Source organism: Nothoprocta perdicaria, unplaced genomic scaffold, assembly GCF_003342845.1.
Source record: "Nothoprocta perdicaria isolate Ctin4 unplaced genomic scaffold, notPer1 scaffold_70, whole genome shotgun sequence".
NCBI lineage: Eukaryota > Metazoa > Chordata > Aves > Tinamiformes > Tinamidae > Nothoprocta > Nothoprocta perdicaria.
The window spans coordinates 1655362-1667539 of NW_020455977.1; the positions used below are offsets into that span (position 1 = coordinate 1655362).

At 38.4% G+C, this 12178-nt stretch overlaps 1 protein-coding gene across 3 annotated transcripts in view; it reads right to left on the reverse strand.

Annotated features, from left to right (window-relative positions):
• Positions 1 to 2856: 2856 nt before the first annotated feature.
• TBC1D5 (TBC1 domain family member 5) overlaps positions 2857 to 12178 on the reverse strand; it is a 280235-nt gene continuing 270913 nt past the window's right edge. For all 3 annotated transcript variants that reach the window (XM_026050797.1, XM_026050798.1, XM_026050799.1), the window contains 3 exons: positions 11933 to 12109; positions 5642 to 5961; positions 2857 to 4721 (listed from right to left, as the gene is read on the reverse strand). In XM_026050797.1, coding sequence (XP_025906582.1) covers positions 5668 to 5961; positions 11933 to 12109 — 471 coding nt within the window. In that variant the 3' untranslated portion in view covers positions 2857 to 4721; positions 5642 to 5667. The remainder of the gene's footprint in view (positions 4722 to 5641; positions 5962 to 11932; positions 12110 to 12178) is intronic.

Below are 12178 nucleotides of genomic sequence, written 5' to 3' on the forward strand. Positions count from 1 at the left end.
CAAAAATATATTCTGATTTTCTTTAAAAAATCCTCATGAGCCATATTCATCATCTTATGTACGTATGTAACTACCGATAAAGAACCTGGAAAAAATCTGCCTTGTTGCAGTTTTCTAAAAAGTTAATGCTTAACATCAGCTTCACTCTCTTAATATAGAAATAAGTTTTGGAGAAATCAAAGCTTTGCTTTAGTATTTTTAAAACACATTCCAGAACATCATTTCATAACAAGTTTAAACAATCATTAACCCTTTTCACAAGAAGAATTCTAAAATCCTCATCTAAAACATTTTTCTGGATGAGTGGAAGAGGGAAGAAATGACAGGAAAGGCTAMAAGAGAAATGCTAAACATTTTTGAGTCAGGCCAAAATTTTTAGTCTTTTTTTTTTTCTGGCTATAAAAATTACGAAGAAAGTGTGACTATGGAAAATATTAGGTGATAAAACTTGCAGTAAATCTTACCGCAGGGATGTTATGAGGACCGAGCATGGATACCACCTGCTTCATAAGAAGTGCTGCCCGATTTCAGCAAGATTTTAGGCTTTCTGCTGGAGTAAAGCGCAGCCTGGCTAGGCTGGGGTCCAGGCAGGGGCAGAGAGCATTGGTGACCTGCTGCTATGATCAGGGACTGCGAGTCCATTTCTTCAGAGAATAAAATATTCTTGGATATTTAGAAATGTTTAAGAAGTGGCTCATATTCACATACATATTGTGCAACATGTTCCAGGCTGCTGCAAGCCTCCATATTTATGGATAAAACTRTTGCACATTCCTAAGAATTTACTCAGAGACATACGTTATCTAGCAAGCTACAGGAGACCCCTGGTAGCTTGTCTTCTARTAGCAGCGTGTTTGGTATGTTCTCTAGTTTAAAGGAAAACTTAATGCTGATTTGAAAACATTAGTGTATTCCCTCAGTCCCCCGGATTCAATTAACACGACAGGTGGGAAATCAAGATATTGTGGTAATTATTCTTCCGTCTCAAAATCAAGTACCAATTTATATTCCAAGTGCCTCAAATATTGATGTGATAATTTATAGCATCTTTTAATGCTTTTTAATATGAGYTAAATATTCAGAAAGAGCCTAATCTTGCCAGTCCTTGAGATTCACAGCAAAAGGCAAAGCTTGCTCAGCTCAAAGCCAGCCCTGTGACTGCACATGACTATTTAAGTAGCAGAGCTCCCATCTGTGTTTTGATAACACTTTTCATGTTGTCACCATGAAAGACGGTAAAGGTGCTAAAACAGTGGGACTTGCAGGTTTAAATTCTTACCATTCGTGGAAAGTGAAACTTCAGGTCCTTCCTCTGCAGCCGCCGCTTYTAATTCTTGTTGCATCTAGACATCAGCCAGGATTTTGCAAATTAAAAGCAAAGAGAGCTCTGCACAAACTTGCCTATCACAGTCAAACAAGGCACATAAAACTACATGATGCACATTTTAGAAAATACTAAGTATAATTTGTCTGGAAGTAAATTAATACAGCTTTTAGTAAATTAATACAGCTTTTTGTTTCCTGGAACCCTACTGTGATTTTTTTTTTGAAAACAATTCATTAGTTTAAACTACTGTTCTTTAATTACACTTATTTTTTCAGTAGCAGTTGTCCAAATTCTTCTGTGATGTGACACTTTTGCTAGCCAAGGACCAGGTAAAATGATGAGTATATTATTCACTGTTATTTGAATTTTGATAATATCTGGGATCACTGCACACTGTGCTAGAAACTCTGCACACACTGAGATGAAAAGGCAGTTCCTGCTCTAAAGAACTTCTATTTGTGAGTCTCGTGTTGCATCCTTTCCTGTTTATCTTCTGTTTTCAGGAACTTTTGCTCTTGCACAATTCATCCTACATATCTAAAGCCTCATGTACCTTTATAGTGGTTAAATATATTGCAAGCAGAAGGCAAGCAAGTTGGCTGCGAGCACATTTCAAGCTGCTTTCTCTCTGATGACCTTCTTCCATGCTCTTTCATGCTCTTTCATCTCTAAATTTAGCTGGCTCCTGAAGGGGGAGTCTAGCAGGTTCAGTGACACAGGAAACACTAATGGAGAGACAGTATAAAATCACTCTTCAAAGCACAGTACCGATTACAAGACAGCATGATTGCTATCCTGTAGCCAAGTGAAGTTTATTTTATGAAATTGCACCCTTCCGAGACTAATAAACCATAATAGACCTTCACTCATGGCCAACACATGCATCACAAGAGCARAAGTATTTCTTAAGGGCTGAAACCCAGAAGCTGGAAATGTGCTCAAGCTGATGCTGCCCTGCCCACATTTGAGCAGCTGATGTTACAGCTGCCAGGCACAAGCACAGTGCAGAGCTAAATATGAAGCTCCATCTTTTTAATAGCTGCCTCGGTGATATCTACTGAGGAGAATGTGCGGCAGAACCACAGAAAATGTTTAAGAATATGGAATAAAKTGTTGGGAATTAGGAAAGCTTTGTAAAAATACCAGAGTGTGATTGGGACAGGATGATGTAACTATACCAAACAGAAGGAAACTGCAGGAAAGTTATATTGCTTTAAAATTTAGCTTAGCATTTGCAGATAACAATAAATATGGCAAGACAGGAAAAGTTCTGTGTTGCTTTGGTGAGAACAGTAGCAAGTAACTTGATTTCTTGGTTCAAATACATAAAATCTCACTGAGAGAATAATAATATATGTGATATCATAGCTTTCTAGCTTTTAAACATCTTTGTTTTCAGAAATTAGATTTCCAATATTCTAGTCAAAGAAAAATCACCTTTCTTTGAGGAAACAGCCCAGAAAAGAGAGCCCAGAAAATTTGTTAATTCTTTCTTTAATAAAGCGGGCTAGATGCTCTTCCAGAGTAAAGATACAAAGTTCCACAACTACATGAATACCCAGTCAAAATATGACACTGCCTTTCTGCAGTACATACAACTGACATGACATGCAAGAGATCTGAAACAGTCATAAATCACAGATGTGAGATCCAGTCCAACCGTCTCAGATACATATCTTTTATCCCATTTTAGTTTTCATCAGTAATTTCCAAAGTGTATTATTTTCTATCCAGTTATTTTTATCTATAAACATTATGAGCAGGCCGTATTSGAAGAAAAAGAATAATTTTGTATTGAACTGAGAATTTCTTTCTCGGTGTATCCCTATCATAAGGCAAGACAGGATGATGATCTGACATTTTGTATAACTTACAGGTTCCTGGCTTAATGACGATATAAAACTTAAACTATCTTCCCAGTATGACCAAGTAACAGAGACTACATATTTGAGATGTGGAAGAACATGGTAAAACCAAAGTGGTTTACTCCATTGTAGTTCACTCTTACCTCATTCATATAATCATATCCCTTTTCGTTAGAATTTTATCATATCCCATGGCATKATAAGCATTCAGCTCATTGGTACTCACTGAACAGTGAAAACTTGTTAGAAACTCCAGAGTTTTTTTATACTTTAAGCACTGCTTTAAAATATGCAATATTAAAGATACAACTGACTTACAAAAATAAAAGAACTGTACAAATCACACGTTCATTGGCAATGAGACTGCTCAAGCAAACTGCAACATGATCCCTGAAACAAAACACCAGAACAGATATTGAAAGAATGATTCTTAAAAAAATAAAAAAGTAAAAACATTTCCCCCTGCCAAAGTACTGGAGTCTTTGAAGGCTTATGTATCACAGGACATAAAACTTCTCTTTTCCCTGTCTCCATAATATTTCTTCCCTCTTTCCACAGGTAGCTCTTGAGCAGGTTGTTGCTGATGAGGCGCAAGCCTTGCTGAATGGGTTAAGGCTAGAAAAGCGTGGCGGATCTAAATAAATCAACAGTCACTGATTTAATCCCCTGGCGTTCATGCAAGCTCAAGGAAATAAAATAAACCTGAAGACAGGCATGCATGTTGAATTCTGAACCGGTTTGCTATCAAGCTTAAAGCTAAAGCAAAATAAACACCTCTCCAAAGTGTTATGCATTTCAGTCTTTCATCCAAATAATCAGTCGTCTGACTGTTCCTATCAGCCTGCCGCACAGGCGCCGTGCTCTGCCTGCTCATAACATTCAAATAGTTTTTTCATTTTACAAGGCACATACAATCTCAGAAGAATTACATGGTGGCTTGKCAGTGTGCAAGGGGATGGCAGCTACTATGCAATTACAGCACAATTATCTCTTCATTTCAGTCACAGACACTCAGACCTTGTAAAATTTAGGACCAGCAAACTACATGTCACCTTATCTTGGAATACTCTACTTAACTCCATTTACAATTACAGACTAATCAGCAACTACCACTTATTAATTGCCTATTAACATAAGCTTTGCCATGCAATGACAAAGTTATTGCATGGTATTCTGTATATGTACCATAAAATTAAATAATACTTTTTTTTTTTGCTGTTGTTTACAGAGTWACTTTATAGCATTCTTTCATAGGGATAGTTATATATAAGTCCAGAAAGAACAGTTCATCAGTTTATTTTTGCAAATTCCAAAAGAGTTTAAAGGGATCAGCAAGTAAAACTAAAAAACCAGAAAATTTATCTACTTGAAATAAGATGATTAGATGTACTGTGTATTTGATGTGAAGGAATCTTTTCCACAGGAGCACAAGTCATAGAGTTCATCAGAAAAATTGTTGGTTAATGTTGCTGCTCCATTTTCTTTAACTAGAAATGTAGACATCATATAGGCATATTTGTAAGCAGAATCTACAGACAGAGTAATGAGACATAAAGTGCTTTTAATTATGAACATTTCATATCTCTTTGCACCCTTCCCTGGTAAGTTATCATACTTAAGCTAGTTTTAGTTCAACTGGCTCAGGTTTATACTACCAGATACTGCAATTTCCCTTGTACCTACTATTTTGACCTCAAAGATCTCAGCCAAACCAAAACTAATTCATGCCAAGGAGAGATGAGGGGAAGGGACGCACTGAAACTTTCAAAGGAAAAAAAGGAGTAGGCAGAGGGAAATTAGGCTCCATTGTATAGGTCCCCAAGGAATTTGTAACAGATACTTTAGCACAATGTTGAGGAGCAAGTGAAAATGGAACACAAACCGGTGTCTCTAACACACTTCAAGTCACTGTCAGATGCAAATGAGGAAACTAGGAGTCCTCAACAGAGCATAAGCCTGGAGTCAGGATGATGCTTTTATACTGACACATCTCCTGTTTTGCTAAGCTCAGTCTCTGAAGAAATAGTACCTTTTACCCCTCAGAAAAGCCAGCCTGGCATATTCAGTAAATGGAAGTTATTAAATCTGGCTTGCCTTTGCCACTTCAGGTCTGGTGCCAAGTATCTATGTATTTCCTAATCCATTACAGTACTCAGCACATACTATTCTATGTACCAGGAAAGCAACAGATCTACAGTAATAAAGCTCCTAAGATAATTCTAAAACTAAGTCTAAATGTATATTAAACCTGGGGTTTACTGGATTTTTATTTAAGGCAATCATTAAGGTTTGTATTCTTTCGATGAGTTGCAACCAACTTTATTTATTTWTTTTAAGTGAGGCTTTTGGGAGCTGAAGTGGGTTACCTTTATCTACTGCCTGCCTTTCGAATCCAAAGAATTACCCAGCCCCTGGAATCCAAGCAATTTGAACTGAGGTGGCAACTGACCTCTCCATCTGTCCTAGCCTGCTTCTTTAGAGGTCCAGGGGGCTGACAATAGTAAAATCAGAATCTTTGCTGTTGTTACTACTGTCATCATCAGGGCTGGAGCTCAGGTTACTGGAGGAGGCTGACATGGAGCCCATCAACGGATCAGAGAATATCAAAGAACAACGAGATGGAGCTTCCTGCTTCGCTGGTGCCTCCTTGTGTGGCGGAAGGGTCTGCGCTGGCTGCCGGGCACTGCTTTTAGATCCTTCCTCTTCTTTGGAAACCAAAATATAGTCATCAGCACTCTTACTTTCACCGGTGCTYGAGTCAGTTGTAGCCTGTAAGAAAACAGTACAGCAAGTTAAAGCTGTAAGGGTTAAAGCTAGTACCAGTTTTACCATTTAAAAAGGTTTATGACACACACTGGTAACTCTGGGCATGGGATCTAGGAATGATCATTATCTAAGAGCAGCATAGGGTTAAAAAATAAAGTAGGTGTTAACTTCAGATGAAATGATCTGTTATTTACAAAACTGTACAAGTTAGCATGCCAGGTATACATTCTCGAGCACAGGAGTCTTATAAGTTTCCTTATCCTAGTACTTCCATGCAGTGACCGTGGTGGCCAGTTATCCGACACACACACTACGGTTGTGAAGATTCCAGGTTTCACACTGTTACAACTTCTCCATAGGCATTCACTCAGCAGTATTAYAGAACATTTTGCTGGTTTCCATGCAGAATGGTATTTTGCAGTTCTCCTGGAGAAAGGCTTGATACAGAATTTCCTAATAAAACTCTGACCTGTGGAATTGGAGCTGTACATATGTCTGGTTCAGTGTGCAACAGTTTGGGCTGTGCTGACTGGAGCCCCAAGGTGTCTAGACTCAGCACCATGGGCAAGGGGTTGAACRCTTCTCATTTCACCTAAAAGAGGCTCCAGGAGCCCCTTGTTCTGCCTGCTTCAACCCGAGGAATGTGCACCCCTGAGGCTCTAGTAGTGGGCAAAACTGCATGACAGAGTAGCAAAAAAATCCTCTATGAACTGAAAATCTCATATTTAGATCAGCTGTATTCAGGAGAAGTCTGGTTTGTCAATACAGGGAGCAAAATGTAATTAGAAGGCAATACTGTCCTATTCATTACCGTGGGAATTCTCTGTTGCTGACAAAACTGGCAGCTGACACACACGYGACCCAAAAGGACAATTTTCTGTTTTCTTCTGCACGTGCAGATGGATTCATTTCCTGCACAGAACTACTGAAACCAGTATATGTGATTACACTGATGCAAGACTGAGAGAAGGGAGACAAACTTGAGGGTCAACTGGAGAAACGTGTGTGTCAACATGTACGTCAAATACAAGCCCTTCAGCTGCGACTCCTGCGACCAAATCAAAACAGTAAATTCTCTTTGGAGGAAGAGAGGTGGCAGGTATTAGTCAGGAAGAAAAGGGAGCATTAGCAAAAAAAAAAAAAAAAAAAAAAAAAAATTTCTTGTTGGACATTGTTTCAAAAAAAGAGAATACCCCTTGTTTGTGGTATACTTCTCTATTTATGGTACAAATGAGGATAAACTAGAGCTTTGGTGACAGAAGAAAAAAAAAAAAAAAAAAAAAAAAGAAAGAAAATAAGAAAGTGTAAGAGTCTGGATAAAGTTAGTCTCACAGCACAGTACATAAAATTATGTATGTCATCAGATGTACTAGTAAGTGCAACTTGGATTTAAGCTGTTCTTGGCCTCCAGCAAAGCTTTTAGACATATTTTTTATTACATCTGAAAACTATTTTCCGATGCCTAGATTACACATTAAAGAACAGAATATTCTTGAAAGGGGTCGAAARAGTTGCTTAGGGAGGAAAACCCACTAGTCATTAAGAACAAGCTGTAGTAAGAAATGAGAGCTGAAAGTTTTTGGTTATTATTTACAGTTCTAAATTCCTAAAGCTCACAACATAAATACCTGAATGTGAAAGCACATTCAAATACACAACTGTGATTTGCTTCCTTAAAAAAAAATCATATAAATACAAATACAGGTATTTCCACTGTAGTCAGAATTTTGAAATATTCTGTTTTAAAAAATTATAACATAWTTTTCATGTTATCTAGATGTTATCTATTATTATCTATTATTGTCTTATCTAATAGATATTATCTATAATATTATTGTCTTTTGTAAATCACTTACTCTAGTGTTTTCTTATTTAAAGGGAAATAATCTGAACTTTGGAGCACTGGTTACAATCTGAAAGGTCCCAGCACAAGGCASCTGTCAGACTGATGCCGATTTTATATGTTATTCCTCAATACTTACTCATCTTCCTCAAAAGACTTGATGGAATTCACATAAACATTAACAAGCAGATTAATTTTAAAAATACCATGAACTGTAAATACTGAATGCAATCAAAACTAAGCTCCATCTCATAYGGTATAGAAGCACGTAGTTCAAAAGCGAGTAAACAACTTTAATTACTTACCATGAAGACACATGAATGCCAAACAGATTTACCCTACCCGGAGAGATGCTTCACTGTTTAAGCACTTCTGATGTAAGACACCATTCGTTATTAATTAGTGCTTTGCTTTCATCTGGTCTGTTTGAATTAGTGTCCTCATTAGCCGCCCGCTCGGCCGCTGCCACCTCCGGGGCCGGCTCCGGCTTTGCTCCAGCACCGCGCTGAGACCGGGCTCAACGGTTTGGGCAAGGTCTGGCTGCTGGGGCTCCTCTGGGAGCTCTGGATACCCCTTCGAAATTCCTCTGCTTTTTTTTCCTCTGTGCAACAGTTCCTTTAAGCAACAACTGTTGACCTAGTTCACCTGGCTTCTCCTCACACTTCTATTTAAGAGCTCTGGATGAACACAATGCAGTCTTCTTCTGCAAAGTTAAAGGCTTTATTATACCAAGCTCTTTCCACATTCACAACTTTACCATTCAAGAGGGCTTCACTCTTTATACGGCGACAAAAGCCAGTGGCTCCCTCCCCTAATGCAGCCAGTGTTTGCCTGCTGCCATGGCCAACAGGTTGACTGCCTTCTGGCAGAAAACATCGTCATTAACACTTTGGGCTTTAGTTGCAATTTCCTAATTTCTGCTTCAACAAATGTGCTCTTGCACAGTTAAAAAAAGAAAAACTCTACCCTTTAATAACAGGGGAAAAAAATCATCCCAATTTCTTTTCATTAGTGCTGTGGTCTGGAACAGTCCATGAGTACTGTGCTTTTGATTTTTTGTTCTACCCATATTTTTGGCTGTAGATTAAGGAGAACTATATCTCACTGAAGTATCAGAAAAGCAACAAAGCACTTATATTGACACCAAAATGGTATTAAAGGGCCCGGTGTAAATGTTTGCCTACCCCTAGAATATACCGGTATTTTGGTGGCGATATTTTCAGAAGTAAAATATCTCCCCCTTCTTGTTCGGCCCTGTTTCTGTTTCAGGAAACTCATGCTGACGTGAACCATGTTTTCTCCCATCTGCTGCCACTACTGAATAAATGAAAAATGACAGAATTATATTTCCAGTAGCTCTGAAAGTTAACAACCTTACGCCCGTTGCCATATGGCTTCTCCAAACATTTTTTCCTGAGGAATATCAGCTACTAGTACCAGGCTTATTTCAATTGCCTCCATACTGTGAATGAGTTAAAACTTGCTGCAAGAACACAATTCAAGTAGGCTTAGAGGAAGAGCAGCTCATTTTGGTTCGTCTTTGAATCGACATAAAGGCAAGATAATGTGTTAATTATCATTCATTATTTAGCAACAGAAGCCTTCTGTTTGTCAACTGTGCACTGCTACCACAGACAAACATTCCAACAAAGGCTGTACTTCCTTGAGCCTTTTGCTTATTTTTTTTTCATTTGAAGTTTTCCTCTTTGCAAATAAGCACTGTATCCTTATCCTCATTTTCTGGAAAGGGACATTGAGGCAAAAATAAAGAAAAAAAAAGTGGGTTGAGAAAGAACACATTTAAAATAAATTAATAATGATAAACACCTTGTATTCATATCGCAAGCAACACAAAAGACCAAATTTCAGTTTTGATTATAACACAGTAAATCACCCCTAACTTTTTCAGTGGTCCTAGAAATCTACCTATAATTGCACCAGAGCAGAATTTCTATAATGTAAGTCATATTAAATAGAATTACACACATATTGAAAACCACAACAAATGTAAATATGGGTAAGTTTATTTAGCAAGAAATATATTAAATGGGATAGAAGTGTCTAGAACTTTTTAAGTCTTCCACAGCKCCCAGTGTGACCCTGAACAATTAGGACAACCCATTTTCGTCASTGGAATAAAAGGCTGGGCAGGAGCCCAATTTGGTGGAAACTGCTCCCCTCCCAACAATTACGAGCCTCGCTTCACAGCCTGCTAAACTTAGCCATTTTATCTTCCTTTTTATTAAAAGGTTTTGTGAAAAGCTGTTCTCTTTTCATTTTAAAGAATGTCCTTAAACAAGCTGGGCTCAGACACAGTGCAAAGCAGAGGGATGCTCACCCTCCTCCTGGAACTTAGTGCTGCTCCCCTTCTAAACCTAATCTTTTATTTTTCTTTCTGTAATAGGCTGTTGCTCATTATCATAAYTGGGACTTGCAGAAGATAAGATTGGAGAAGGCTAATCTTATCTTATGCCTGTGTATGTATCTGTAAACATAAACCATGCAGAGCTGAAGCCTCATTAAGTTCTCGGCGAGCTCAGATGCTACAGCCTTCACTCACGTTGCTCACAGCTCCTTCATTAGCGCTGTTATCACAGGGTCCATCTAAATTGTGGGACCCCTGAATCCATCTCTGGATGCATATACTGGGGTGAGAACTCACTGCCACTCCAGTTGCCACTGGAAGGAAGGGAGGAGGGTTATTCCTGCATGGATTTGCAGGGAGCTGTGCCTCTCCTGCTCCCCTCCCAATGTGCCATGTCCTCCAGTCCCTCTGCTCAGTGACATTTAGACCAGCACATGAATAAGGGCTTCTTCTGCACAAGTCAGGTTTGCACACACTAATACACCAGGTTGTTTCATCCTCTATTCTACATTTCAGTTGCTGTAACAGGTCCCATATAAAGCTGCCAAACAAGTGCTATCTGTCATTTTGGTGTGAAAGACATTTTTGTATAAAATGCAGGTAGATAAAAGGAGGAGGGCATTATATGAACACTCAAATATGCTATCATTAGAGTTTAACSTATGCCTTTAATATGGCAGAGGCTACTGACTCTGACTGTAACAATGACGAAAGCCAAAGGAGCAATTACTTTTAGCTAAAATTTTTTCTTTGAACTTGTAATTCTTTCTTAAAATAAGAAATTGAAATACAATTAAAATACAATTGTGTATAATAAATCAAAACAACTTATGTCACTACTTTAAACTCAGTAAATATTCTCTTTTCTAAGTAAACTTCTCAAAAGAAAACTGATTGCAGAATCAATTAGACTGGAGTGTTGCCACTGATTTTCACTGAAATGTGAATATTAGTAGTGAGATGATAGACAACGCCAGAACTTTAATATTGAAAAGTATAAAAATGCACTTAGAAAAAGCTACTTGTTTTTAAGAACACATCTGATGTGATCTGAGCCTTAGACAGAGAGGCACTTATGCATGCCTTTTAACATGAGGCAAAAACTGCCTTTGTGTGTGAACTTGCCCTGTAACTGTAAGTTTTGTATGTGAAAACTATGTTTACTGAGTCAAGAAGACAATACAAAGAACTCTTAGCAAGGAAATGGAGCAGAAGGTAAAAGCAACCTCCTAGCTATTTCCTTTCTGGCACTTAGCATGGATGCACTGCAGTGCAGATAATCAGCTGTTACATAACACAACTGTGCAGGACAAACAATGAGTAGAATCAGCGGATATAGGAATATTTACCTCCGTTTTTCATATCTTTTTAGGTGTAACTGACTTGTTAAGAAGCATTCAATGTTTGGAAGACAAACAAACAAAACTTCCCCTAATACTTTATAAAACTTTGACTCAATTACCTGTGTGTGGAGCATAAGCTTCCGCTAACAAAACCAGTGGGAGCAGGACAGTAGTCAGAGAGAAACTTCAGAGCACAGCTCTACATGCAGCAGCATTCCTGGGTTTCTGGTGGGAATTTGAGTGCTCTCATGACAAACAACCACTTAGCAAGACCCAAGTKAGGCTTCTGTTCAAACCCTGCTTTTTTATACAAGTGTGCTGCAACTGGTGTATTTCTGTGTAATGTCCAGACATGTAAAAGAAAGTCTGCAAAAATGTAAGCCTAATTCCATCAGTGGCCTGTTGGAAATGTTTGTAACTTACCTGAGGTCTCGGGATGCACTGTTGCTTTGTCATAGCAGATTCCTTCTGGACTTCACTTGTCCCCTTGTCCTGGTTGTTGGAGCAGTAGTGGTCATCTGCTATCGTGATTTGCTCATTTTCTTCAGCTTCCAGTTGGCTCTGGTTGAAACGCAGGGAACCTTTCAGAATATCCTTGATCTGTTGTTGAACGAGAAGGGAGAGAATGCAAATTAGAAACTTGGAGCAATTCTGAAATTTTCTGAATCT